Genomic DNA, 27,604 nt, shown 5'->3' on the forward strand with positions numbered 1-27,604 from the left:
ATTTTATTTTATTTTATTTTATTTTATTTTATTTTATTTTATTTTATGTTTATTTACTTTTTGAGAGAAAGAGAGAGACAGAGGCATGAGCAGGGGAGGGGCATAGAGAGGGAGACACAGGATCCCTAGCAGGCTGCAGGCTCTGAGCTGTCAGCACAGAGCCCAGCATGGGGCTTGAACTCACAAACCATGAGATCGTGACCTGAGCTGAAGTCAGACACTCAACCAACTGAGTCAGCCAGGCGCCCCAGCAAAGCAACAGTTTTAAACTGCAATTCCTTGCTACCTTATCCAGGCAGTTTTGATAGCAACACAGGATTGTGCCATTTCAAAATTGTGAGTGCACTGCCATTGCTGAAATCAAGCTGCACATCCCAACTTCTACCTTATGTTTTTGTTTTTGTTTTTGTTTTTTTTTTCCAGGATAGTGTTGAATACTGCATCATTGGCGTCACAATTTTATCTCAGCTAACCAATGAAATTAATCAAGTAAGTGCTACAGCCTTCCTCATTGAAGTAAGTGCCATATTTTTTCTCAGTATTGGTGTTTTCTGCTATGTGTGGGATGATCTTTTTTGGCAGTTGTGTGCTTTTGCGGTAAGTGATTAATGCCCTTTGAAACAATAGTTCCATTGGGTTTTCCTCTGTAAGTGCAACCTTCCTCATTCTTAATGTCCTGGTCCTCTTCTGTCTCCAGAATATTTGATCCTCCCATCAGCTAGCTATCCTTGCTGGAATTAAGGTTCATTGTGAGAGATGGGAGGAACAGTCCTAAGTCAAAACGTTAATGAAACAATTGTTAAATGAGTCCAAAAAAGGGACCACAAAAGTGGAACCAGAATATTTGTGTGCCACTTCTGTATACATTAGTATGTGTTTATAATCATTTAAAACTCAGTTCCCATGTGCTATTAAAGATTTGTGAGGGGATCTTTTTAGAATGCATAAAACATTGTGCTAAATACCAAATAATTATTTGAGTATCCATTGACGTTATAGATTACTACAGAGGAAACACCAGTGGCTTTCTTTCGCTCTGGCTATTATTTTGGTAGTCATTTACTTTTATATCCGGCTAAAATTTTATAATTATTGAACAGGCCAGTATTAATATTAATTGTGACATCTCACCCTTCGGTTGTCAGCTGTTAATTACATTGGCATCACTGTTGCTATGGTGCATATTTATGCAGACATTTTTATTAACCCTGAGAAATTTTAACTGTTAGTACTACTATAAATGCATCAGCTTACAGCCATTTAAAATCTGGAGTCCATATTATATTCTATGTCACATGTGATCCCCACTGTGATCAATCATTATCAAAATAATAATAGCTTATACTTTTGAGTGATTACTATGTGACAGGCACTGTTCTAAAGACTTCACTTATATTAACTAATTTTATTCTCACAGTAGTCCTGTGAGGTAGGTACTATGGTTGTCCCGTTTTCTATATAAGGAAACTGAAGCACATAAAGGTAAATAATTTGCCTAAGATGTCACAGTCAGCAAGCAAAAGTATCTGAATTTGAACCCACATAGTCTTATTCCAGAACCTATGCTCTTAACAACTAACTTATTAATGTAACTGCTATTACCTTTGTGGTAGTAGTAAAGCATGCATTAACTAAATACAGAGATTGTGGAGTTAATGTTCTCCTTTTTGGGGGTGACTGGGTGGCTCAGTCAGTTAAGCATCCAACTTTGGCTCAGGTCATGATCTCATGGTTCATGGGTTTGAGCCCTGCGTTGGGCTCGGTGCTGACAGCTCAGAGTCTAGAGCCTGCTTTGGCTTCTGTGTCTTCCTCTCTCTCTAATCCTCCCCCACTTGTTCTCTGTCTCTCTCTCAAAAATAAATAATAAACATTTAAAAAAATTTTTTTTAATGTTCTCTTCTTTGAAGCTTGGCCCCATAAAATACATTAATGTTAATATTTTTAAAAAAGAAAACTTCAAACTTTTGTCTTTCTTAATGGAAATGTGTGTAATGTACTTAATGTAATTATTCTCTATGATGATCAGCATACTTGGAATATGGTACATAATCTAGCAATGGAATAATATTCAAGACATTTATGATGACACAGTGACAGTGAAGCTAGAATTGGGGAATATTTTGAACCACTATAAAATTCAATTTTCTGTTGGGTTTGTGGTTTTTTGGGGGGAGGGGATTGTCAGATTTAAATCAGCATTTTTCTGTCTAAGTTCGTGTTTGAACTTAGAAATAAAATCAAGGGAGGGGTGCCTGGCTTGTTCAGTAGGAGGAGCATGTGACTCTTCATCTCATGGTCGTGAGTTTGAGCCCCACACTGGGTGTAGAGATTACTTATAGATAAAGCGTTAAAAAAAAAAAAGAGAGAATCAAGGGGAGTGCTGCATTACTCTTTAATGAGCCCCCTCTTGAATGAGTTGATTGGTCTATAGAAGAGATTTAAGCTTTCGGTAGGTGGTTGGACTAAAAATTCCCTTGGTAACCTTGAAATTCCTTTGTTCCCTTACTGAAGTGTCTGTGTGTCAGAAATAGAGGGCATACTAAAGAAGCCAGCGATGGAGTCCTTAACCACAGAAACCTTTAAAGTTTGGCTGAAAAGAGAAGAACAGAGGAAAAAAATGAGAGACCAATACAACCATTCAATTTAAGTGCTCACTTCTGGGATAGAGACTACATGTTGAAATAGGTTAGAGAAGGCAGAGAATGTTGTGGGCTATTGTCAGTTATCCTAAGTTCATGGTTGTTAGTTAATTAATGACTGTTGTAGAAATTCTATGGTAACTTTAGCCCTGAGCAGATTGTTTACCAAACCCAAGCCTTGCCACTGTCTGTTTCTGAGACTAAGCCACAATACAACATGCTAGTAATTATTAGCAATATCTGCCAGCAGTTTGTTAAATTTTACCCCCTTGTGCAGAGGAAATTAAAACTTTGCAGTGGAGATACTCATCTCTCTTTCCGTCTTCCATCTGTAAGCAATAGACAGATCCTGGCTAGCTGTTAGCCGCTTATTGTCCTTTGCATCCTCTTACTATACATAAGTTAATGGTGATTTAAACATTAAAAATGTATTTTGTATATACAAGTTGGTTTTATTGGAAATCCTAGTTTATTTGAAGTCTGCATGAAAGTTTTTTTTCTTTGCAATTAATTCTAAAACTTGGATTGGTTTATTTTTTGCACAGGCAGACACCACCCATCCTTTAACCAAGCACAGAAAAATAGCCTCTTCTTTCCGAGATTCATCGTTATTTGATATCTTCACACTTTCCTGCAATTTACTAAAACAGGTAAGATTGTAGGTTGGGTCCTCCTTCCTAGGCCTCTTTGAAAGGATGAGAATGAGTGGGGACCTGTTAGGGGTCAGCTCCAAGCCAACCCCTTGAGAGTTGGTGCAGCCCTTTAACCATCACGATCTCTCCTACGACACCTGCCTCTGAGATGCGGAAGAAAGTGGCACGCTGACCACTGACATTAGGAAAAGGATTGGAATTGCCCTATTTCAGAGCTGTTCCCCTAAGCAAAGCACAGTAAATGAACACATATCCCAAGGAATCTAGTATAGCACAGAATTTGGGACTTGCTGTTTGCTTTTTTTATACGCACATAAAATCTCCCTTCATGGAGTAAAGGCATGTTAGCTTTATGGTGTTTGGATTCTTAGTGCTCTGAAAGTAGGTTCAGGCTGCATTGTTAGCATACTGAAACAGGCCAGCTCCCCTGCCCCCTGCTGAGTTACAGGCAGCAAATAAACAAGCAACATCTGTAAGGAAAAGTAGATTTTGAATTTTTAACCTCCATTTAGATTTCATATCCTGAAGGGGTAGACAGTTATCATATAAGGAAATTACCTGTTTTAAAGCAGAAAATTGGTGTTGTGGTTCATTTATGGATAGAGTTGAACTAAGAAAACAATGCTCACCTATGAGTTCTACACATTTGTAACAATGTGTAAGGAAGCTTCTCTCTGTAGAAAGCTAAATGGGATTAGCCTCTGGCTGTTTGTTTTTGTTTTGTTGTGGGGGTTTTGGGGGAGTTGGGTTTTTGTTTTTGTCTTTAGTCTCTTTTTCCATTATGTGTCAACTTTTAGAAGCAAGTTTGGATTCTTTCTGTTGCTCCATTTAATGATCTTCATCTTCCTCAATTACTTCATTCTACCTCAGAATTCCCAAACAGTCCTCAGGTTGGGCAAGCTGCCTGGCAAAAGCTGTTGTACCCCCTGGAGGGGAAAAGCTTTGGAGAAAACTGAGGATTGACTCCTCCCCACTGATACTGTCAAAAACAGTTAGCCAGCCGGTCACTGAGTTCACAGACGCTATCCAGAAATTATTAGGATCTCATAGCAAATGGAACAACCACACATCCCATATTGCTTCAGAATCCCTTGTGGTCACTGTGTCTACAACATGTAAAGGATAAGTGTCCAAAGAGGGAGGTCTTTAAATACCAGTTTCATGTTTTTATAGTAAATAAGGATCTAGGATTTTCATAGTGACGTTAAGGTGGTGGAAGTACAGCGTCTTTTGCAGGGGAAAACTTGCTTTATTGAGTTGAAATACTGCCCTCCTTTTCTGGCTTAACAGCCTTCTCAGGAGTCTGGCAGCAAGCTGGGAAGAGAGGAGTGATTGTTTGGGGCTCATTATATGGTCACTTTTACAGGCTTCAGGAAAGAATCTAAACTTGAATGATGAAAGTCAGCATGGCTTGCTCATGCAACTGCTCAAACTCACTCATAACTGCCTAAACTTTGATTTCATCGGCACTTCTACTGACGAGTCCTCAGATGACCTGTGCACAGTACAAATCCCCACCAGCTGGAGATCAGGTAACAGAATTTTACCACCTGGGACAGACTGCTGCTGCTCAGACCTGCACAGCGTCTGTGGGATGACAACCCTTTGCTTGTTGTTAGAGACAATTTAGAAGGTCAGCATCTGCCTTGATAAAGTGAGGAAGAGGTTGTTGGAGGAATCTTACAGATCCCTCAGCCTCAGAGCCTTTTTTTAGTTACTGGGTTACTAACGAATGTAACTTTGACCTTCCTACATTAATCACCTAGAGACCTCTGTGATCTTACTCATTTGACATAATTTCTAGCTTTAAAAATGAAATAAAAGAACTTGTTCTTATTCTGTGTTCTTTAGGATAAAACTTGAACACAGTCCTGATTGGTTTAAGTTCTCTGAGAGTCAGAAAAATGAATCTGTCTCTTAGAGGAGCTAAAACCTAGTTCTCTAAAAACAACAGTGAGGGAAACAAAAAGCCCCTCTTACCTTGTCACTTTGAAAGGAGGTAAACACTGGGAGATAGGAAAGCAGGGAGATGTCCACTGATACATAGTCCCATGTGTACCACTGGCAACGAGCAGACATACTCAGTAACGCACTCCTTTGTCTTTTTCCAGCATTCTTAGATTCTTCAACTCTGCAGCTGTTTTTTGACCTGTATCATTCCATCCCTCCTTCATTTTCACCTCTGGTGAGTCAGGACCACAGTTTCTAAAACAAACCTACTTCTAGAAAGTAGCAATGGTGAATGAGCCTTATGCTTGTTCATTTTGTTGTATAAAATCCTAGAAGCAAGGCATAGAAATAGTGGGGGTAGTTATCTAGCCTTTTGTGGTAAAGCTTGTACCCTAAAGGTTCTTGCAGTAAAGTCTTAACTTAATTCTCTCTAAATTATTCCTGTCTAATGACAAATTGCTGCAGATGTCAAGCTCTTTTGGTCTTATCTTGAATCTGACTTTATACTACACCTCAAATCACAGGCTGGAGTGGGAGGGTTCACCTTGTATTGTCTAAATGAAGATGATCCTGCCCAAGAAAAGTTTTTAAAATCCTCAGGCACATGTTACATAGGTGATAAATGGAAGCTGTAAGGGGAAGACAAATTTGTATACTATCCTGGACAACATTTGAGGGCTCTTGGAAGTAATGCATTTCTTCTTTAAAGCAGAATAATTACCCTCCTCAAATCTCAAAATTATCCAGGTCCTAAGAGATACTGGTCTCATATTTCAAATTGTTTGGTGTAAAATGCTACTGTACGAAACACACAAATAAAACAGGAAAGTAATGGATGTTTTGCATAGTTTTTCTACAGTAGACTGTTTCCCTGGTTATTATGGTACTTTTCCAAATGTAGACCTTTGCTTTAGTAGAAACATGAAACATTGCTGTTTTTATCTTTACGTTTACTTCAGGAAAAGGTAGCTCACTCAAGAGGGGTAGTTAGTGAAAGGACTATTTGTAAAGATATGTGGGCAACGTTAAGGGAATCCAACAAGGGGTGGTGAGGTGCCATACACCCTTAAGGGAGTGCAATAGTGGGGAGCCCCTTGGGGGCAAGAGGAGAAAACCCTGGAAAGAGCTGAAGCTGTGGCTTAGGGGAGGGCTGGACAGCAGAAGTAGGGATACTGCCAATCATGGCCCAGCCAGGAGTTGAGAAGGGGTGCCTCTCTCTTCCTGCCCTTAATCTCCTGCTAGAACTTTCCAGTGGTTGAGGCCTACTAGAGGCAAGAGGGCAGTGGAGCTTGGCTCTGCTTAGTTAACAGAAGTCAGCTTCTGAAGGAGTAGAGCAGTGTGGAGAATGATAGAAGATACAGATCTGGAGGGGCAAACAGTGTAAATATCTAACATAGTGGGGAAAGAGAAGTGTTTTCAGTATAAAGCCTGGGTTTTTTTAGGACACAGATATAACTTGGTTATTTCATTATAGCACTACATAGCAAAGCCTGATGAGCCAAAATTCTTCATGAAACAGAGAAAACCAAATCTAAAACTTTACTTAAACTATGAATTGAATGATATTTTAAAACCTTAAATACATATCTTAACAAGAATCAAAGAAGCCGGTAGGTGGTCAAAGAATAATACCTAAGTGAATTTCTAAACTCTGGATTTAACTAGTTGTTATGGTAACTTGGATCTAATGGGGTTTTTTTTCTTGTAATAAAGCTGTTTCCAATATCCTAAGTTGCATCTTCCTGAACTTTTTCTACGTCATTGAAATGGTAGCAGGGGTTGAAAGGAAAGAATTAATGGCATATGTAAGAAGAATATTATAGGAGGGGAAGGAGGGAAAAGATAATATGGAATAGCCATATCATCTTTTTAATCAATTGTGTTTGGATTGCATCTGCTTTTAGGTATTATCCTGCTTAGTACAGATTGCCTCAGTCAGAAGATCCCTGTTTAATAATGCAGAGAGGGCCAAGTTTCTCTCTCATCTTGTTGATGGTGTTAAACGAATACTGGAAAACCCACAGGTAAGATTTTTGAGGATTTATTTTTATTTGAATAAATACATACATATATATGCTGTTGTGGGGGTGGGGGTGATTAGTATATGCCTATCTGTTAGGAGTCAGAAGGAAACCCGTCTAGAGGCCACACTTAGCAGAAATCCTAGAGAGCAGTTGGTTGTGTCATTCTTCAGAAGGTTTAAGTGAATCTGTATCTGTAGGCAGTTTCTTGATCCCAAACGAGGGATTTGTATGCTCTCGCTTCAAGAATGCAGGACTTATACAGGAAAAATAGGGAGAGAGCTAGTAATTTTCCCTCAAGAAATGTGGTTTTTGTTTTTGTTTCTTTTTTTTTTTAATATACATTATTTACCTAAGTGTATAGGGCTGCTTTTAGGTGGGAAGAGAGATAAAGTGCTTTTTCTAATATATACATTCTGTAACTCGATTGCCCTTTTTGTCTTTTTCAGTCCCAGAGATTCAGCCAACACCTACTTTTCTTAAAGTACCACTTCTCTACACTAGGAAATACCATACAAGCATTTCATTTTTAAATATACTTAGTCCTGTCCCTCTGTTTAAAAAAAAAAAAAAAAAAAATTTTTTTTTTTTTAAAGTTGAAGTATAGTTGTCTCAGAATGTTACATTAGTTTCAGATGTACAACATAGTGAAACAACTCTTTATGTTATGGTATTCTTACCTCAAGTGTAGCTACCATCTGTCACCACACAACACTACTACAATACCATTGATTATATTCCCTGTGCCGTACCTTTTGTCCCTGTGACTTATTGACTCCATAGCTAGGAGTCTGTATTCCCAGTCCCCCTTCACCCATTTTTGGTCATCCCCACAAACCTTCGTCTCTGGCAACCATCAGTTTGTTCTCTGTATGTATAGGTCTGTCTCTGCTTTTTTTTTGTCTGTTCATTTGTTTTGTTTTTTAGATTCCACATATAAATGAAATCATACGGTATTTGTCTTTCTCTGTCTGCCTCTCTATATATATGCACACACACACACACACACACACACACACACACACACCACTTTTCTTTATCCATTCATCTGTCACTGGACACTTACGTTGCTTCCATGTCTTGGTTATTGTGTTGTATATGCTGCAGTACACATAAGGGTGCATATATCTTTTCAGGTTAGTGTTTTTGTTTTCTTTGAGTAAATACCCAGTAGTGGAATTACTATATCATATGGTATTTCTGTTTTTACTTTTTTGAGGAACCTCCATACTGTTTTCCACAGTGACTGCACCAATTTACATTCCTCCCAACAGTGCATGGGAGTTTGTTCTTCACCACATCCTCACCACCATTTGTTATTTTTTGTCTTTTTGGGTCAAGATTTTTTGTTTGGTTTAAAGTAAGCTCTACACCCATTGTGGGGTTTGAACTCATGACTCTGAGATCAGGAGTAGCATGCTCTAATGACTTAGCCAGCCACATGCCCCAGTATTTCTTGTCTTTTTTTAACTAGCTATTCTGACAAGTGTAAGTGGTAGTATCTCATTGTGGTTTTGAGGATTAATGATATTGAGCATCTTTTCATGTGTCTGTTGGACATCTATATGTCTTCAGAAAAATGTCTATTCAGATCCTCTGCCCATTTTCTAATCAGGTTGTTTTTTGGTGTTGAGTTGTATGAGTTCTTTATATATATTGGATGTTAACCCCTTATTTATATCATTTGCAAATATCTTCTCCCATTCAGTGGGTTGGTTGTCTTTTCATTTTGTTGATGGTTTCCTTCACTATGCAAAACCATTTTATTTTGGTATAGCCCCAGCACTTTATTTTTGCTTTTGTTTCTCTTGCCTGAGGACACATATCTAAAGAAATGTTGCTGTAGCCATTGTCAAGAAGATGACTGCCTACATTTCCTTCTAGGAGTATAATGGCTTCAGATCTCACATTTAAGTCTATAGTCCATTTTGAGTTTATTTTTGTGTATGATATAAGAAAGTGGTCCAGTTTCTTTTTTTTTTTTGCATGTAGCTGTCCAATTTTCTCAGCAGCATTTATTGAAGACTGTTAAAAATGCATTTATTCATTTAACAAATACACAGATCACCTACTATGTGCCAGGGATGTGTTGGTGAACAAAACAAAGTATGCTAATAGAGGAAGACCTGTGTAAGAAAACAGATATGTTTGTCTAATATGCAAGCAAATCCAAAGTGTTTGATAGAAGTATGAAGTAAAACACATAAACATACTAATATAGGACTAAATTTATTATAACAATGGTGATATAGTGTAAATAAACTAAACATTTGTGTAACTTTGCCACTGAAGTGTTAGTCTTATTTAATGATAAATCTGACAGATGTGAGAATGAAAATTTCATAATTTTTTTATCAGTATAAGACCAGTCATATCTTAGAATGTGCTCCTTTTATGCTATTTAATAGCCACTTTAGGCAATTAATGTGATCCTTCTGGGCTTCTATTTCAGACTCTTTATTGATGCTAGAAATTTTATCTCACAGGATGATTTTTATGAACACATGAAATAATAGATGCGACCGTCCCTTTTTAAAAACAACTTTTAAAAAAAATTGTTTTTAAACATGCTAACAGAAGTGTCATTCTTTTTTTTTTTATTATTATTATTAATTTTTTTTTAACATTCATTTTGGAGAGACACAGCACGAGTGGGGGAGGGGCAGAGAGAGAGGGAGACACAGAATCCAAAGCAGGCTCCAGGCTCTGAGCTGTCACCAAAAAACCATGACTCAGGGCTCGAACTCACGAACCGCAAGATCATGACCTGAACCAAAGCTGGACGCTTAACTGACTGAGCCACCCAGACACCCCGAGATGTGTCATTCTAAGGGAGGACCTGTAGCTCAGAAGTTAAAGTAGATTCTCCTTTCCCCTCATGCCATCCCAAATGTCATTCTGGAAGTATAGTGAATCACATTTTACATTTCATTTTCCTTCTGTGCTGTCACCAGAGTTTATCAGACCCAAACAATTACCATGAGTTTTGCAGACTACTGGCCCGATTGAAGAGTAACTACCAACTGGGAGAATTAGTAAAGGTGGAAAACTACCCTGAGGTCATCCGATTGATAGCTAACTTCACAGTGACCAGCCTACAGGTTTGTCTTTGATTGCTTGTCTCTCTCTCACCTACACATAGGAACCTTTTCTCTGGCTCATTGGTTTTAAACTTCTAAGAATACAGGCAGACCTCGTTTTCTTGCATTTCATTTTATTGCGCTTCACAGATACTGCATTTCTGACAAAGTGAACGTTTATGGCACCCCTGCGTCGAGCAAGTCTTCTGTCTGTGCCATTTTTCAGCACCATTTGTTCACTTCATGTCTCTGTGTCACATTTTGGTAATTCTCCCAATATTTCATGCTTTCTCATGTGTATTACAGTGATCTGTGATCAGTGACTACAGCTTCCTGAAATCTCAGATGATGGTTAGCATTTTTAGCAATAAAGCATTTTTTAATTAAGATATATACATTGTCTTTTTAGACATAATGCTATTGCACACTTAATATACTATAGTATAGTGCAAACATAACTTTCTTATGTGCACTGGGAAACAAAAAATTCATTTGACTCACTACTGTAGTGGTCTGGAACCAAACCCATGGGTGTGCCTGTATTCCCTTTTTTCCCTCAAGCCAAAGTGAATAGAAGTATAGGGCAACTCTGCAGAGTAGTTCTTGCAGCCTACTCATTTGCATTTAAAAAAGTGCAAGGATTTGGTTGGAGGAACTTGTAGGAATTGCAGGGATAATATTTAGATTATCACTCTGAAAAAGGCAAGATTGGAACAGGGAGCTAGACAGAAGAGGGAAGAGTTAGTGACATCTTTTTCTTAGTCACGTAGTATAAGGCAGTGGTTCTCAAATTTTATGGCTTGATTCAAAATCCTCTGGAGTTTGATGAAAAATGCAAGTGCTTGTCTTACCTCCATAATTTCTGCTTCAGTAGGTCCAGGGTGGAGCCTAAGTGTCTCTGTGTCCAGCAAGTTCTCCCGGTGATCCTCATGGATACTAATGTTTGAGAACCACGTACGCAAGGCTTTCCTTGTGGGAAGGTTTACACAACCAGGATAGAACAGCTCTTTTTATTAGATGGTTAATCTCTGAAATACTAATAAGTACATTGGATGAGTTGTCATGCACAGAACAAAGCCCATAAAAATCTGTCTTTTTTTTTTCCCCAAGTCTTTATCCTTTGTGTCAAGTGGCATGGGACTAATGTATTGTGTACAGAAATGAGAAGTATACTTCCTACTCTTTTGGCTTTCCTTAGCACTGGGAATTTGCCCCGAATAGCGTGCACTATCTCCTGAGCCTATGGCAGCGGTTGGCAGCCTCTGTGCCATACGTGAAAGCCACAGAGCCCCACATGCTGGAAACTTATACTCCTGAGGTCACCAAAGCCTATATCACATCCCGTTTGGAATCTGTGCACATCATACTGAGGTAAGGAACCTGGGACAGGGTTCTGTATTCTCTCTCCAGTTGCCTGGTGTTGGACTTGCCAGAGATGAGACACCCACTTGGCAAAGGCATTCTTGACATGATTCTCTTTTGGAGCTAATGCTGTTAATGGCCATTTTTTCATGTCAGCAGAATAGCAGATGAGAGCATAAAATCTGAAAGAATAGTCTTTAACATACTTATTAGGTCTCTCTTTTTTGCCATCCTTAGTAATATCTTTGACTACTAGGTATATCAGTATACTGTTTGTCCTTGCCACTGATTTCCTTTAAACATGAGAGGAACATTTATAAGCTATAGATGATAAGAATTATGTGTAAGCTATAGGTGCTTTATTTTCCTGAAGAAATAAATGGGTAAATAAGATGACACAATCCAGAGCTTACTAGGAGATGATCCTAGGCAGTGGATAGCTGATTGTATTATAGGAACACATGGTTTCTGTCTACCTTGACTGTTAACTAGACCGGAAATCTATAGCTAAAGAAATGTTAGACCCTTTCAAAAATGACCTGTATAAAGTGAAGTTATTCTTTGTTTAGGGACCTTTCTTGTAGATTTTTTTGTTAGCTGTTTTTCAGGGGAATTTACTTGGATTCTGAAGGTCTGAGGTATTTTTAAAATCAGATCTTAATTGGCTCAGAGTCAAGTACATTTAATTGCCATGAGTGATAGTCTCAACTGTTAATGACTTGAATCATTTCAAAATCCAAGTATTTGTGAAGCCCACTAGAAAGCATCATTCTCTCTTTTTTTTTTTTTTTTTTTTTTTTTAACATTTATTTATTTTTAGAGAGAGCACAAGCAGGAGAGGGTCAGAGAGGGAGGGAGACAGAGAATCCCATGGAGGCTCCGCGATATCAGTGCAGAGCCTGATGTGGGGCTGGATCTCACAAACCATGAGATCGTGACCAGAGCTAAAATCAAGAGTCAGACACTTAACTGACTGAGCCCTCAGGAGCCCCGAAAGCATCCTTCTCTTAGTGACATAGTTTCTGTTCCTGAGGATTCAGCTGGTTTCATTGAGGCAGTGTTGAGGAGTGGTTAGACGTGCAGGCTCTGTGCCCAGGGAAGCCAGTTAATAGCTGTGTGCTCTTGGGCAAGGTTATTCGAAGGATCACACAGCTATGTCCTGGCCCAGTGTGTGGACCATGGTGCACCCACAACTGTGAACTCTAGCTGTAATGGGGGCAGTGTTGCAGCCGCTGGGGTGTCACACTACAATGTAGCAATACACAAAGAGCTTGCAGTATGACAAGATTTTTAAATCTAGGAGCAGTAGGTAAGGTAGGACCTGGTGTAGATCCACAGTGCCTCAACTGCAATTCTGAAATCCAAGATCTAGAACCAAATTTTCTCATCAGTTTGGAATGAAAATGCATTTGGTGGCAAAACTTGACATGTGCTAATATGAGCACATTTATAGTTTTTTCTAAAACTTATGTTTTTTGTGACTATTCATAATATTGATACATTTTGCTACAGGAATGTTGTATTTGATACCCCAGAGAGTCCATTGAGGGTTCATATTATATGGTAGAAGCATTCATATTGCTTCATTAAAATCTGGAGATTTCTAAGTTTCAAAATACATTGGGCCACAAAGACCGCACATGAGGACAGGATATTTGTAGTCCCAAAGGTTATTATAGTCAAGGACCAAGAGCCCCTGGGGTGAGAAGCATAAGACAGAGAGGGTTGAGGCAGACGAATGTTAAGGGAGCAGTTGTTCAGATCAAAAGACTGGACACGAACACACAGAATCCATCTAAAGAAGACGCATCCTAGGGTGACGACACTGGTCTTCCCACTTTTTATATATATTCCTTCTGTGCAAAAGGGAGTGTGGGGATGTGGGCCTCTACCAGTGGAAGTGTTGGCTAAATGCAGAAGAACAAGAGCTGTCGTGGTAAGGAAATCAATAGCATATTTTAAGAGAGCCGCCTTCTTCTTCCCTCGGGATCAGGGATGGACTGGAAGACCCTCTGGAGGACACAGGCCTGGTGCAGCAGCAGCTGGACCAGCTGTCTACTATCGGACGTTGTGAATACGAGAAGACGTGTGCGCTCCTTGTGCAGTTGTTTGACCAGTCTGCCCAATCCTATCAGGAGCTGCTACAGAGCGCCAGCGCAAGCCCCATGGACATCGCCGTGCAGGAGGGTGAGTGGGTGGGGGATGCGGCCTGTTAGGCGGTGCTGCCAGTACCCCTTCACTCTCTCTCTCTTTTTTTTTTAATGTTTATTTTTGAGAGAGCGCAAGTCGGGGAGTGGGGGGGGGAGGGAGAGAGGCGAGACACAGAATCCCAAGCAGCCTCTGCACTGTCAACACAGAGCCAATCAGGGCTCCACGCAGGGCTCCTCCTACTCACGATTTTGACCTGGGCCGAAATCAAGAGTCAGATGCTCAGCTAACTGAGCCACCCAGGCACCCCTTATCACCACCTCTCTTTCCTCCCTTTACCCCAAAATGACTCTTCCATCATTAGTTACCTCCATCTGCACGAAAGGCTATTATAAATAAATGCCACAGGTAGCTGGGGAAGAGTAACCAAAATCTTATCTACATGGATGTCTTTAACTTCAAGAAAGTACTGGACTATAAAAGTAATGACCTTGTCTGATAGGAGAATGTCTGTTACCTAATGAATTTCCCTTAGCAGAGTGGGGTGATAGCTATACTCTGTAGGAAAAGTTAGGCATTATGGCTTTACCATAGTGTTCTTAAGATTACAGAAGCCCATAGTAAGAAATGAACCTCACTGTGAGGAAATTTCTTCAATGAAGTAACCACTGGAGTGGACACTAATAGGTCTTCCTCCTGTTGCAGGAAGGCTGACATGGCTGGTTTACATCATTGGCGCAGTGATTGGTGGCCGGGTTTCATTTGCCAGCACTGATGAGCAAGATGCTATGGATGGCGAGCTTGTCTGTCGGTAAGTGGTCTCACAGAGGCTTTCTATTTCACTGCTGTGACTGCCACTGCTCCTTTTGGTGTTCTCAAGCCATGGGAGCTTGGCCTGCTTCTGTTAGTGCTTTCCTCCCCATGTATAGAATGTAATCTCACAAACCTGATTGCCCATGAAAATGAAGGTCCAACTGCAGACATTTTATAAATACATTTTATAAATATAGCAGAAATTCTACCTTCAGCTTTTACTGAGGAAACATCTGCAGTAATTCAGCAAGGAAATGATGGATACAGAATTAGGAAAATGACAGTAAGGAGTAGCTTTTAGTTTTAAGGACAGTATCTCAGAGTTAATGAAATGTGGACTACTTTTGCAATAGCAGAGTGAGACTAATAGGAAACTGTGGTTCTTCAAATATTTCCAAATATGGAATTGCAGAGTTTCTGCAGCCTTTCAAATCTCTTGACATAACTTTTCCACCCAGAGGATTTCAAGTTACTTTGTACCTGTGATTCTTATCCATCTTTCTAAAAAAACCTATAAATGAACATTTAATGATTTCTAAAATTTCACCTAACACGGAAATAAAAAGGCAGGATTTTTTAATACTCTATTGCAGAGGTTCTCAAACCTTTTCACCAAGACTGTTTGTCCTCTTAAAAAGTATCGAGGATCTCGGGGCCCCTGGGTGACTCAGTCCATTGAGCATCCAGCTCCTGATTTTGGTTCAGGTCATGATCTCATAGTCATGAGATCGAGCCCCACATCAGGCTCTGTGCAGAGCATGGAGCCTACTTAGGATTCTCTCTCTCTTCCTCTTTTTGCCCCTCCCCTGCACACATGCATGCTCTTCCCCTCTCTCCCTCTCTGTCTCTCTCTCAATAAATAAACTTTAAAAATAAATAAATAGTATTTGAGAATCTCAAAGAGCTTTTGTTTATAAGATATAGCTATCAAAAGGACACCCGGGTGGCTCAGTCACTTAAGCTTCCCACTCTCGGTTTCGGCTCAGGTCATGATCTCATGGTTTCGTGAGTTTGAGCCCCGTATCGTGCTCTGTGCTGGTAGTGTGGACCCTGTTTGAGATTCTCTCTCTCCCTCTCTCTGCCCCTCCCCTGCTCACACTGTCTCTGCTCTCTCAAATAAAATAAAATAAAACTTAAAAAGAAAATAAGATACAGCTATTGATATTTTTCGTATTAAAAAGTAAAACTGGGGGCGCCTGGGTGGCGCAGTCGGTTAAGCGTCCGACTTCAGCCAGGTCACGATCTCGCGGTCCATGAGTTCGAGCCCCGCGTCAGGCTCTGGGCTGATGGCTCGGAGCCTGGAGCCTGTTTCCGATTCTGTGTCTCCCTCTCTCTCTGCCCCTCCCCCGTTCATGCTCTGTCTCTCTCTGTCCCAAAAATAAATTAAAAAACGTTGAAAAAAAAAAATTAAAAAAAAAAATAATAATAAAAAAAAAAAGTAAAACTGGGGTGCATGGCTGGCTCAGTAGAGCATGCAACTCTTGATGTCAGTGTTACGAGTTTGAGCCCCACGTTGGGTGTAGAGATTACTGAAAATCTTTTTTAGGGGCGCCTGGGTGGCTCAGTCGGTTGAGTGTCTGACTTTGGCTCAGGTCATGATCTCACAGTTCATGGGTTCGAGCCCCGTGTCAGGCTGTGTGCTAACAGCTCAGAGCCTGGAGCCTACTTCAGATTCTGTGTCTCCCTCTCTCTCTCTGTCCTTCCCCCACTCATGCTCTGTCTCTCTATCTCTCAAAAATAAGTAACATTCCAAAAAAAATCTTTTTTAAAAAATAAAAATAAGTAAAACTGAGAAAGTTTAAATTTATTCATTTAAAAATAACAATAAGCCCAAAACATGTCAACAGAAATAATGTTTTTTTAAATATTTTTCAAAAAAATTAATGAGAGAAGTGTCTTTGTTTTAATGTGTGGCCCAGAAGTCAGCTGGATTCTCAGATCTGTGTCCGCATTCAGTCTGTCATGATGTCATGCGTCTGGTAGCCACTGGACACCCCAGTGCACCCTCCTGTCAGAACGCAAGTAGAAGAGCAGGTCATGTTTCAGTATTGTGTGACCTTGGGGAACCGCCACCCTGAAGGTTTCTGAACTTTGAGATGCTCTCCTTAGAGATAAGCACATTTTAACATGATGCCTTAGAATATTTTGGTTCCCAGACATTTCAATCCGTAATTCCTATTCTGAAAATGCCCATTTGTCTGTTATCAGATGCCCATATGCCCTTAGGTGCCTTAATCCTGACAAAAGTCTCCACGGCATGTCACACTGGCATTTTTTGAAGAGCCGACCAAAGATTTGATAAGGATGAAAGCAAATAAGCTTTCTGATTCAGCAGCTTGGTGTGACACCGTGTGTGTGTCCTAATATAAATTGAAGACAGTGTCTTGTATCCTCGTTTCTCACACTGAGTGTTACAGCATCAGGCCTGAGTCTGATTCACTCATGATGTGTCAGAAATAGTTTACCACCTGTTCTCATGTCATCAAAATGTCAGATGACTTGCTTGTAATAACACTCATTCAGTACTTACACGCTTGCGTTCCAGCCTTCTTTCACCAGGGAAAGGCTCGGGGAAAAGAGACAAGGTCACAGTAGCACAGGGATGAGGTCACGGTGGTATATCTGCTCTTGGTTCCTGGAGCTTTTACCTACCTGTGGACATTGTCCTTCATGGGTCCATTCCCTTCATGGCTCTGTGGGAAAAAAGATTGAGGACCATGGGCTTAGTCCAGTCTCCCTCGTTTTATGGGTGAGGAATTGGGACTCAGAAAATAAATTGCTTTACTCAAGGTCTCACAGAAGTTTCAGGAAGACCGTTACCCCAATACTGGTCGGGGGCGGGTAGGGTCCACTATTTTTAAGCTAATTATGAGTTCTGACTCAGCCTGCGGTCTCAGTGGACTAGAAGTTTTAAACATCCAACCGGACACTCATATTCATTCTCTGGCTATGGTTCCTATGGGGGCAGAAATGGAGAATTTTGTTCTCTCAGCAGAGCATAGAGCCTGTAGAGAATGCCTTTTAGATAGGATGGGTAAGGAGAGGAGACACATATGACCATTGGAGGGTAGGTTGGATTTTCTAAAGTGACCAGGATATCCTGCTGTTGAGAGAATCATTGCTCTTCTTCCTCTAGGGTGCTCCAACTGATGAACCTGACAGATTCTCGCTTGGCTCAAGCGGGTAACGAGAAGCTAGAATTGGCCATGCTGAGCTTTTTTGAACAGTTTCGTAAGATCTACATTGGGGACCAGGTGCAAAAATCCTCTAAGGTAACAGACTCTCAGTTGGCTCTACTTCTTTCTCACTTGGGCTTGCGGAATTGCTAACTAAGAAACATCTGATAACAATTCAGACACAGGTTTTAGTATCAGGATAGTCCACATGTCTCCTCTTCATGTGTAGAATTTTGAGAGATTCATCAAAGAATTGGGTCCATCTCTCTAATGCTCCCTATGCATAACAAATGGCCAGTCAAAACATCTATTGGTCTCAACACTGGCAATTCTCAGTTTCTGTACATGAATTGATACTGAGAACAGCAGAAGGTTTTGATAGTCTTTATAATCTCAGGGTCGAAGGGGACTGGTAAGATAGCTCAGCATCTATCCAGTGTCAAGTAATACTTCGAAACTAGCTTAATCCCTTCAACAAAGACTTCCCCTACAGTTTCGTCCATTTTCTTCCCACATCTTACCCCTGAATAAGGACAAACACAGTACTGAGATGTGATTTTTCTAATCCATATTTTCTGATTACTTTCTCTTCCCTTAACACAACACCAGCTGTACCGCCGACTCTCAGAAGTTCTGGGCTTGAATGATGAGACCATGGTCCTAAGCGTCTTCATAGGAAAAATGTAAGTGTTTGGCTTGCCATCAGCAAGAGTCCCTTGCAACTGTAAAATGTGATCTTGGCATTATGCTGCCAGTGCCTTGGTATTCCAGCATTGATCGTTTGCGTCAGAAAATTGTGCATTTGAGTGTGTGACAAGCTGTGCTTAGAGATATGGCCCGGCCCCAGAGCATTCCAGGCTTGTACAGGCAAGGATTTAATTTTGTTCATGTGGAATCTCCTCTATAGCCTCTGGAATCACCGGTGAAACCCTGTCATGGCATTAGCAAAATGGACATCCCTCCCCAGAGGTGCTCAGCCTCTCACCCAATCACCCTGCTGCCAGAGATGCCCAGAGTAGGCATTCGTTTTCTGGTGCTGATTTCCACTAGGTGTGCGCCCCCCCCCCTGCCAGGAGGAGAGCCCCACTTTAAAACAGGCTTATTCCTCTCAAGAACTATCACACTCTTGAAGAGTCTTGAATCTGCAAAATCTAGTGCTGTTTGAACTGTCTTCAAAGTTGGAGCTCCTAATTGGCCCTTTTTTTGTTTGTTTTCTTTTTTTTTAAGTTTTGCCCCCTTTGTTTACATTTTCCCCTTTTTAGGAGCTCAGTATCTCAAAGCACACAACTAGGAGCTAAATATTTTACCCAGGGCTGTGTGCAAAGTGACATTTTTCCCCTTCCAGCCATCCCAATCCTAAACACCCATATTCATGAGCTGGTTAATAATTTGATGCAAAAAGCAAAGGGGGTCTAAAGGACTCTGCCAGCCAAGAACCCGGAAGCAAGGGCTACTAGAATTCTGCAGCTGACAGTGGATGGCGCAGGTGCAGAATTGCATACGTCTGCATGTTATCACTGCCGCAGAAATCTCTTACCCTTGCTGCAGAAATCAGCCCTGGAGTGCCCCAGAATTCCAAGGGCCTGGGTATGGGCCAGTGTAGCTTTGGAACCAAGTAGTGAAGATTATCTGAAGGATAATTTTTCTAGTCAACCAAATGTAAGTATGGAGATTTTATACCCATTTTTTGTGGTTGTGATGTCTGTGAATTGGTGATGCAGATGTGTGGTGACTCTTGGTGGATGATTTTCTTCTTCTTCCAACCCTCAAGGAAACCAGGCAAATCAAAAGTATCTCCTGCTTTTTTTTTCTTTTTGTCCTCCAGCATCACCAACCTGAAGTACTGGGGCCGCTGTGAACCAATCACTTCCAAGACACTACAGCTTCTCAATGATCTCTCCATTGGATATCCTTTTCTAAGCCGGTTTCTGTGCACAGCAGGAACTGTGGCTTGCCACAGTCTTAGAAATCATGGCCTCCTGCTGCTTCCACTTTAATTTAGCTTTATGTGTGCTCAGGTATTCTCCATTCTCCTAGGAGCCAAAGCCAATACCCACACAGAATCCAGGGAGAATTCCAGACTCCAAATAGGAGCCACCCCATAAGCTAACAGTTTCTACAGATTTATGCCTGGTTATCTCTAAGATCCAGAAATACATAGCAGAGCTGTCTGATCAGTATACACTCTGTGGCCATGATTTTTGCATCCCCAGTGATGACAGAGTCCACCTTGATTGTCAGCCTGTTGCTAGAAGCAGCCTGATTCCAGGCCCTGCAGTAAAAGTAGTGACTGTATTCCCTCTTGGGCTGGACCAAGTCTACTATAAAGTTTGAATTGCTCTTGAGGCAGGCTTCCACAATCAGGGGTCTACAAGAGACTAAACCCTATAAAAATTAGTGACTTTTAAGATTGTACGTAACTAGTGCCATTCTAAATGCATGAGAGAGAACCTAATTCACCACACACCATGGATGCCTTAGGCAGGGATTTAGGGCTTAATTTGCTCTTAGAAGCCCCAGTGAGAAAAGCTGTCCTAGGATATTCATGATTCTTGGGGGGGAACTGCTGGGTTTTATCTCTTTTCTTACAGATAGGAGTTTGGTATGGGTATTCTGTCATCAATCAGTTAAATACTGCTTAGAAGAAAACACATTTTCCCCCCCATTTGGCAGGTGTTATATTCAAGTGCTTAAGGAAAATAAGATAATCTGGGTATGGAATTCATAGCCAAGAAAGAAGCTACTTTATCCTAGAAAGTTGCATTCTGCATTAAAGATTCTTCATTTGCACACACTTTCCTTGACCTTCTTTCTTTGTCTTCACATACAGTAGTGTAAGGAAACTAGTGAAGCTTAGTGCGGTACAGTTCATGCTGAACAATCACACGGTGAGTGATTTAGCACTTCTTCCCGGTTCTCCTCTCCAGCCAGCCACACACACTTCCTCAGCCATATAAGAGGGATGTTTCAGTTGAGGTCCATAGTGCCCCCACAGCCAGAGACTGCTCCCTGACTCCCTTCACACTGCCAGATCACACTTACTCTCATCTGAGCTGCTCTTTGGAATCCAAATTATCTGAATTATGGTGAAGCTGCCTACTATTATTCATAGAAAGATAAATTAGTTGTAGATAACAACAATCATTAAAAAAATTTTTAATCCCACTCATACCCTTAAGGAATGATGATGTGGCCATTAGCTTGAAACGGCTCAGTAATTCTGAAATTCCTGGCTTGCCTTCCGCCTGTGACCCATGTCTTTATCTTTTTAACTTGTCTTCTTTTTTTTTAATAGAGCGAGCACTTTTCATTTCTGGGTATTAACAATCAGTCCAATCTGACAGACATGAGGTGTCGGACTACGTTCTACACGGCACTTGGGCGTCTCCTCATGGTGGATTTAGGTACTGCAATAAATCCTAGAGGCTCGCGTAGTAGTCTGGCATTGTTCTAAATTCTTACTTGAGCATGGAAAACTAGGTGTGGGGGAGGTCTTTTTTGTTGTTTCATCAGTAACAAAACTGTCTGAAATAACGGTCTGATTTCACCAAGAACAGATCATGCTATAATGGTCCCTGTAACTGGAAGAGAAGAACTATATGTGCCAGAAGTTTTCATCTGATGTGCAGTGATTTTTAAAACCTATTTCATACTTGTCCTCAGAAAGTTAAGAGAATTGAGGCCTAAATGCCTGTTGTTGGCCAGATAACCCTCTACCCCACATGAAGGTGCAACCCACCCAGGACAGTCAACACAACTTTTCATGCCCACCTCTCCCCCTCCCCCCCCCAGTTCACTAGCACATGTGAACCCACAAGGCTTAAGAGCCTTTGTAGCTGCCGTGTGATATTAGCAGTTTGGGGTCAACTAATGACTGAAACGCAGCACTTGTCTTCATTCTGAGCTATTTAAGTTCAATCCTACTATATAACATTACAGAACCTTCCAGGTTTATGGAAGATTAGTGAAAAGAGAGAAGTGTGAAGAGAGCCTCCACAGGCACCTGACTCCAGTACGAGTCTCATCAGGTTCTCATACACCAGACTCGGTCCTTTCTTAACTGACTGTCAGCTGTCACTTAAGGAGAAGTAAATAAAAACGTAGTACCTCATACACATAGGAATCTCTGGTATTGTCAAACACAGTGTGGACATCCCTGGACTGGATGACTTCCGGCCATTTTCTAGTTTAAAAATTCTCTCTATATATTTTATTCTGAAATTAGTACTCATACCCGTGGGGATGATAAAGGGGCCCCCTTGAATTATCCTCGGGTCTGCTCATCTTTCATACCATCTTATTTTCCTTGCATGCATAGCTTTGAATTTTTTATATTGGAGTCACACCCTGGGTTGTTTACCTTTCAGGAGAGGATGAAGATCAGTATGAGCAATTCATGCTGCCACTCACAGCCGCATTTGAGGCTGTGGCCCAGATGTTTAGCACTAATAGTTTCAACGAGCAAGAGGCAAAGGTGAGTCCTTCACCCACTGATTGACCAGTTTCTGCTTTTGGGCAGCCCCTGACAGAAACTAGATTAGCTATTACTACAGAAAATAGTGCTCATCCATACATTTCCCACTGATTTCACTTCTATTTAATCTCTTGGGCTCCTGGGATTTTGAAATCGACAAACCAGTAGAGATTTATAAAGTCTTTTGTTTTTATGTTAAAGTGTTTTCTTATGTAATACTTATGATTTTTGTCTACATTTTCAAATGTAGTAGCATAAAGTTATTTTGTGTGTTTTCCTATTGTTTTTTGATCTCTGGTTGTATCTTTAGTTATGTGTCGCCTCTCAGTTTTAATACTGCATATTTGTGCTTTCTCTTTCCTGGATCAGTCTTGCCAGAAATGTGTCAACTTTGTTAGTCTTTGCAAAAACAAAACAAAACCCTGTTGTATCTTTGTTTTCTACTTCATTCAGTTCTGCTCTTTATGTTTATTTTCATATGTTTTTCTTGGGGTTTTTCCATTCTAACTTTTCAGCCCTCCTTCTTTCCTAATGTAATCATTTAAAGCTATAACTGTCCCTCTAGGCATATTATTCCACATGTTGGTTTACATAATGTAAAATTTACCAGCTTAACCATTTTTTAGGTGTACAGTTGAATAGCATTAAGTATATTAACACTGTCATGAAATAGGCCTCCAGAATCTATAGTTTTTGTATGTAACATTTTCATTTTCATTCAATTCTTTGGATTTTCTAATTTCCATTAAGATTTCTTCTTTGACAGGAGTCATTTAGAAGGGTGTATGAATTTCCACATATATGGAATTTTAAAGTTACCTTTAGTTATTGATTTCTGGCTCTCAGAATTATCATTTCTTGATTTTTGCTCTCCTCATCTTCACACATACCTGCTCTCCTTGTCCATAGATCTCTGGACCAAAACCAGAAGATACTAGGCTATTAATATTTGTAGGACGTAGGACTTTTTTGCAGTGTTCATAATGATGCTGAAGCTGAATTATAGTCACCAAATAGCCAGAAGTATTGCCCCAAGATGCCAGGCTTTACCTAATATTCTAAAATTCTGTTTTCTTCTCTAGAAAGCCTCTTAGTTTTCTGTCTCTAAATCATCAGGGAAGTCACGGAGCAACACCACTTTGCCCGGCTGTCTCCCCTCTTTCTACCAGTGTTTTGAGATAGGTACTATTCAGAGTTGAGTTTAGTGTGGAGCATGTCAGTAACTTGAGCTAGAGTACTAACCAGTACCAAGGATAATTGAGGGATATCACTGAATAGCAGCCCTTTTCCCCATCACTTTAGTTCCATACAAAGCAGGTGAAATTAATGAAAAGAACCATTTTGGCCACGAACTGCAAGCATTTTCCACATCTTTGTCACACCTCATGTAATAAGTTTTTTAAAGTGGCTGTGTCTTAGATTTGAAGACAAGTTATGGTATCAGTTTAGGAAGAGAATTGTCTGCTTAAAGCAGGCTGTTAGAAGTACAGTCTGTTTTGTTTTGTTTATTTAGAGAGAGAGTGTGTGTGTGTGTGTGTGTGTGTGAGTGGGGGAGGGACAGAGGGGGAGAGAGAGAGAGGGAGGGAGGGAGGGAGGGAGGGAGGGAGGGAGGGAGGGAGAGAGAGAGAATCCCAAGCAGGGCTGTCAGTGCAGAGCCCGACACAGGGCTCGATCTTACGAACTTTAAGATCATGACCTGAGCCAGAATCAAGAGTCAGACATTAACTGCCTAAGCCACCCAGGCGCCCCAGAAGTACAGTCATTTTTGGCAAATGAGTCAGGACACCCAAATGTTCCCATGTCCTTGAGCCTATTGATTATCAGCTTTTAAAAGCAGTCTTCCTGCTGTTCAGGGCCCACGGGACAAGTAAAAGTCCTACTGAGAAACAGAGGATTTGGAGTCTCGATGGTATGAGTCTTAACCCTGGCCCTCATGCCACCTAGCAGTATGACGGCACAAGTATCTGCCTCTTAGGCCTCCATCTCTTTCACTGTGAAAGTGTACTTTACCCTCCAACATTTACACATCAGTCTTATTTCCAGGGCCTCCAACCAGGGCAGGTAAGATGGAGGTTGCTGTGTTTCCTCCCTGCAGGATCTGCATTTGATTTCCTGTGGTGCTGATGCCTTTGTAACTAGGTGTGGTACCAGACCTTTCAGATATGTGGTCCTTCTGCCTCTTCTTGTGTGGACTTTTTGGCCATTTTTATCTTCTTTTTTCCTAACTCTTCTTCAATCAAGCTTTTTTGCTCTTCTCCTTTTTACTTAGAACTTACCATATTAGTGTCTTAAAACTTTATCAGCTTCTGTTTTTGCTGTGATGGATCAGGAACCATTGCTTTTTCTTAGTAGATAACAGGCTTACAAAACTAATTTTCTAAGTGAAAAGATTCCATTCTAGTAGGGAAGAGATCAGTTCGGAATATCTGGGAAGGAGTATTTGTTGAATGGTGGAAGAATTTGATTACACATTTGTGAAATCCCCATCAAGTAGTTATAGGTTTGGTTTTTCTTCTATTTTAACCTACTTTTGCCTTCTACTACAGCGAACTCTGGTTGGCCTAGTAAGAGACCTGAGAGGGATAGCTTTCGCCTTCAATGCCAAGACCAGTTTCATGATGCTGTTTGAGTGGATGTATCCTAATACAGACCAGGAGCGTGCTACTGCAAGCCTTAACTGGAGGGTGGATGGGCGGTGTAGTCATGGGGGATGAGGGTGGGCAGCGTTAGGGAGGCTACGAAGGCAAGGAGTTGCCCCCAAAGGCAACTCATAAGCTCCCATTCCATAGTGGTGTGATGGCATAGCGCTACCTGCTCCCGTGAGAGAGATGGGGAAATGAACGAGGTCGTTTCCTACCACTTTCTTTTCTGGGCCCCAGATATAAAATGCCTGTGGAGCTGCTGCATGTGAATTTTGCCACACTTAGAAAAAAGAGACATTTCGATCTACTAAGAAAAGACAGCTTCCCTAGGAATTAGAAAGCCTAACCTTGGATTCATAACCTTGAACAAATCATTTCGTATCTGACTGCCTGTTTCTCCAGTAGTTATATAACGGAAATAGCTGCTTCCCTGTCACGAAGGGATAAGAGGATAAATAACAATATGAAATACGTTATGCTCTTCAGAAGAAAATCATTATGTAAATTACAGCACATTATTAGATGCCTATGAAAATTTTAAGAACACACAGTCTGGTTAGAAAGACTGCAAGATTAACAAGCAGGAGGCAGGAAATTAGAGAACTTTAACTTGACAGTTTGTGCTTGGCCAATGCGGAGAGATTATTTTAAATTCTGTACCTTTCTGGATTCAGAATTTTTCCTTAGCTTTTCATTTACAGATATCCATCCTACATGCCAATTCTCCAGCGGGCAATTGAGCTATGGTACCATGATCCAGCTTGTACCACACCTGTGCTCAAGCTCATGGCTGAATTAGTTCATAATAGGTAAGCAAGAGGAAATTTTCAAAGGGCACAAGTGCCCTTTTACCCGAGAGAATTCTAGGAGAAATTATTTCATCTAATGTTTTGGGCAGATTGTGAAAGATAATAAGACTCACTGCTAATAGAATTTGCAAAAAATATCTATAAAAGTTCACGTATGTATATTTTTGTATGTTTGGAAAAAGGGTGCTCCAGCCACACAAAGCCACAGCTGCTTGCAGGAAATAAGTCACCTTGAAAAGAGCCCCAAGATACCCATTCTTACAAGAAGTGAATTTGGCAACCAACATTCTGATTTTGCCACCCACATATAAAAGTTAACACTTAGTAATGGTGCCATGCCTACCACATTTCAAAGTTCTCATTTCAGAAGGACTAATTGAGAATGATGCCGGGTGCATTAGAATACCGTTTTAAGAAAGGTATCTATTTGGGAGATTGCAGCTGGATTGGTAAAGATTTACTTAAGAAGAAAGTAAGAGAGACTTCCAAAATACCAAATTTTAGATTCGCTGAAAAATTTAGGGATGGAGGAAAACAGTAATCCGGCACATTGACTTCACTAGAATTTCAGGTCTGTGTATCTGCCTTTCATGGCACACCTGAGATAATTAATTTTTAAAACTGCCTTACTGAGGGGTGACAGTAGCCTCCCATCAGGCTTATAATCAAGAGTTACTCATTTACAAGATAAATATTTGAGAGCATCTAGTCTTTGCCAGCCACTTTCTTAGCTGTTGTGTCAGACAAAACCTCTCCTCTCTTAGATTTTACATTCAGGGGAAAAGACAGTAAAACAAGCATGGAAAATCATTTCAAATAATGGTAAGTGCTATGAAAAAAAAGTTAATAAAATGGGAATTGACGGAGAAGAGGGTCAGAGAAGGCCTTTCAGAGAAAGTGATATTTAAGCTGGGATCTGAATGACAAGAAAGACTCTGGTAGCCCAGCAAAATAAGGGGAAAAAACATTCTAGGGGCGCCTAGGTGGCTTGGTTGGTTAAGCGTCCAACTTCGGCTCAGGTCATGATCTCACGGTCCAGGAGTTCGAGCCCTGCGTCGGGCTCTGTGCTGACAGCTCAGAGCCTGGAGCCTGTTTCAGATTCTGTGTCTCCCTCTCTCTGACCCTCCCCCGTTCATGCTCTGTCTCTCTCTGTCTCAAAAATAAACGTTAAAAAAAAAAAAAAAAAAGCATTCTAAACAGTGAGAACAACTATAAAACCCTAAGATGGGATGAGCTCACGGGGACTTGAGACAGAAAATACCACTGGCTGGAGCATGGCAAATGAGGGGAGGCCATAGTAGACAAGTCAAACAGGCCGGCAGAGACCCAGTCATATAGCAACTTAGGACAGCAGTAGTGAGGACGAGTGCATTCTCATTACAGTGGGAAGCTGCAGAAATCTTCTATGCATGGGATTAAAATGATCTCTGTTTACCTTGTTTAAAGGTATCGCTCTACTCTGAAGTAAGAGACTGGGGGAACAAGAGTGGGAGCAGAAGGACCGCACAGGAAGTAGATAGATTCAGGGCATACTGTAGAGCTAGATCTTGATGGATCCAGTGTGGGGAGGAAAGGAAAGAAGAATCAAGGAGGACTGTTAGGTATGAGGCCTTAACCAACTAGAGTCATTAAAAAGACCAACTAGAAGCTCATTTAAAAGGTGGAGCAAACGAAAGAAGAGGTGCTCTGGTCAAGAGAACAGTCAGGAACTCAGAACTCAAGTGTTTTTGTTTTTTATTTTTCAAGTTTATTTATTTATCTGAGAGAGCATGAGTGGGGGAGGGGCAGAGAGGGAAAGAGAGAATCCCAAGCAGGCTCCAAGATGCCAGCACAGAGC

At 40.8% G+C, this 27,604-nt stretch overlaps 1 protein-coding gene across 3 annotated transcripts in view; it reads left to right on the forward strand.

Moving 5' to 3' along the window:
* XPO7 (exportin 7) overlaps positions 1 to 27,604 on the forward strand; it is a 40,616-nt gene that overhangs the window by 4,772 nt on the left and 8,240 nt on the right. Inside the window, exons 5-21 of one of the 3 annotated variants that reach the window (XM_049631510.1) lie at positions 424 to 516; positions 3,185 to 3,289; positions 4,659 to 4,824; positions 5,404 to 5,477; positions 7,147 to 7,266; positions 10,218 to 10,364; positions 11,542 to 11,714; positions 13,699 to 13,892; positions 14,559 to 14,664; positions 17,803 to 17,938; positions 18,452 to 18,525; positions 19,668 to 19,748; positions 20,667 to 20,730; positions 21,138 to 21,246; positions 22,210 to 22,316; positions 24,863 to 24,951; positions 25,660 to 25,767. In XM_049631510.1, coding sequence (XP_049487467.1) covers positions 424 to 516; positions 3,185 to 3,289; positions 4,659 to 4,824; positions 5,404 to 5,477; positions 7,147 to 7,266; positions 10,218 to 10,364; positions 11,542 to 11,714; positions 13,699 to 13,892; positions 14,559 to 14,664; positions 17,803 to 17,938; positions 18,452 to 18,525; positions 19,668 to 19,748; positions 20,667 to 20,730; positions 21,138 to 21,246; positions 22,210 to 22,316; positions 24,863 to 24,951; positions 25,660 to 25,767 — 1,946 coding nt within the window. The remainder of the gene's footprint in view (positions 1 to 423; positions 517 to 3,184; positions 3,290 to 4,658; positions 4,825 to 5,403; positions 5,478 to 7,146; positions 7,267 to 10,217; positions 10,365 to 11,541; positions 11,715 to 13,698; positions 13,893 to 14,558; positions 14,665 to 17,802; positions 17,939 to 18,451; positions 18,526 to 19,667; positions 19,749 to 20,666; positions 20,731 to 21,137; positions 21,247 to 22,209; positions 22,317 to 24,862; positions 24,952 to 25,659; positions 25,768 to 27,604) is intronic. The other 2 variants (XM_049631511.1, XM_049631512.1) reach the window with 2 other exon arrangements.

The sequence above is a fragment of the Panthera uncia genome, chromosome B1 (assembly GCF_023721935.1).
Source record: "Panthera uncia isolate 11264 chromosome B1, Puncia_PCG_1.0, whole genome shotgun sequence".
NCBI classification, from domain to species: Eukaryota; Metazoa; Chordata; class Mammalia; order Carnivora; family Felidae; genus Panthera; species Panthera uncia.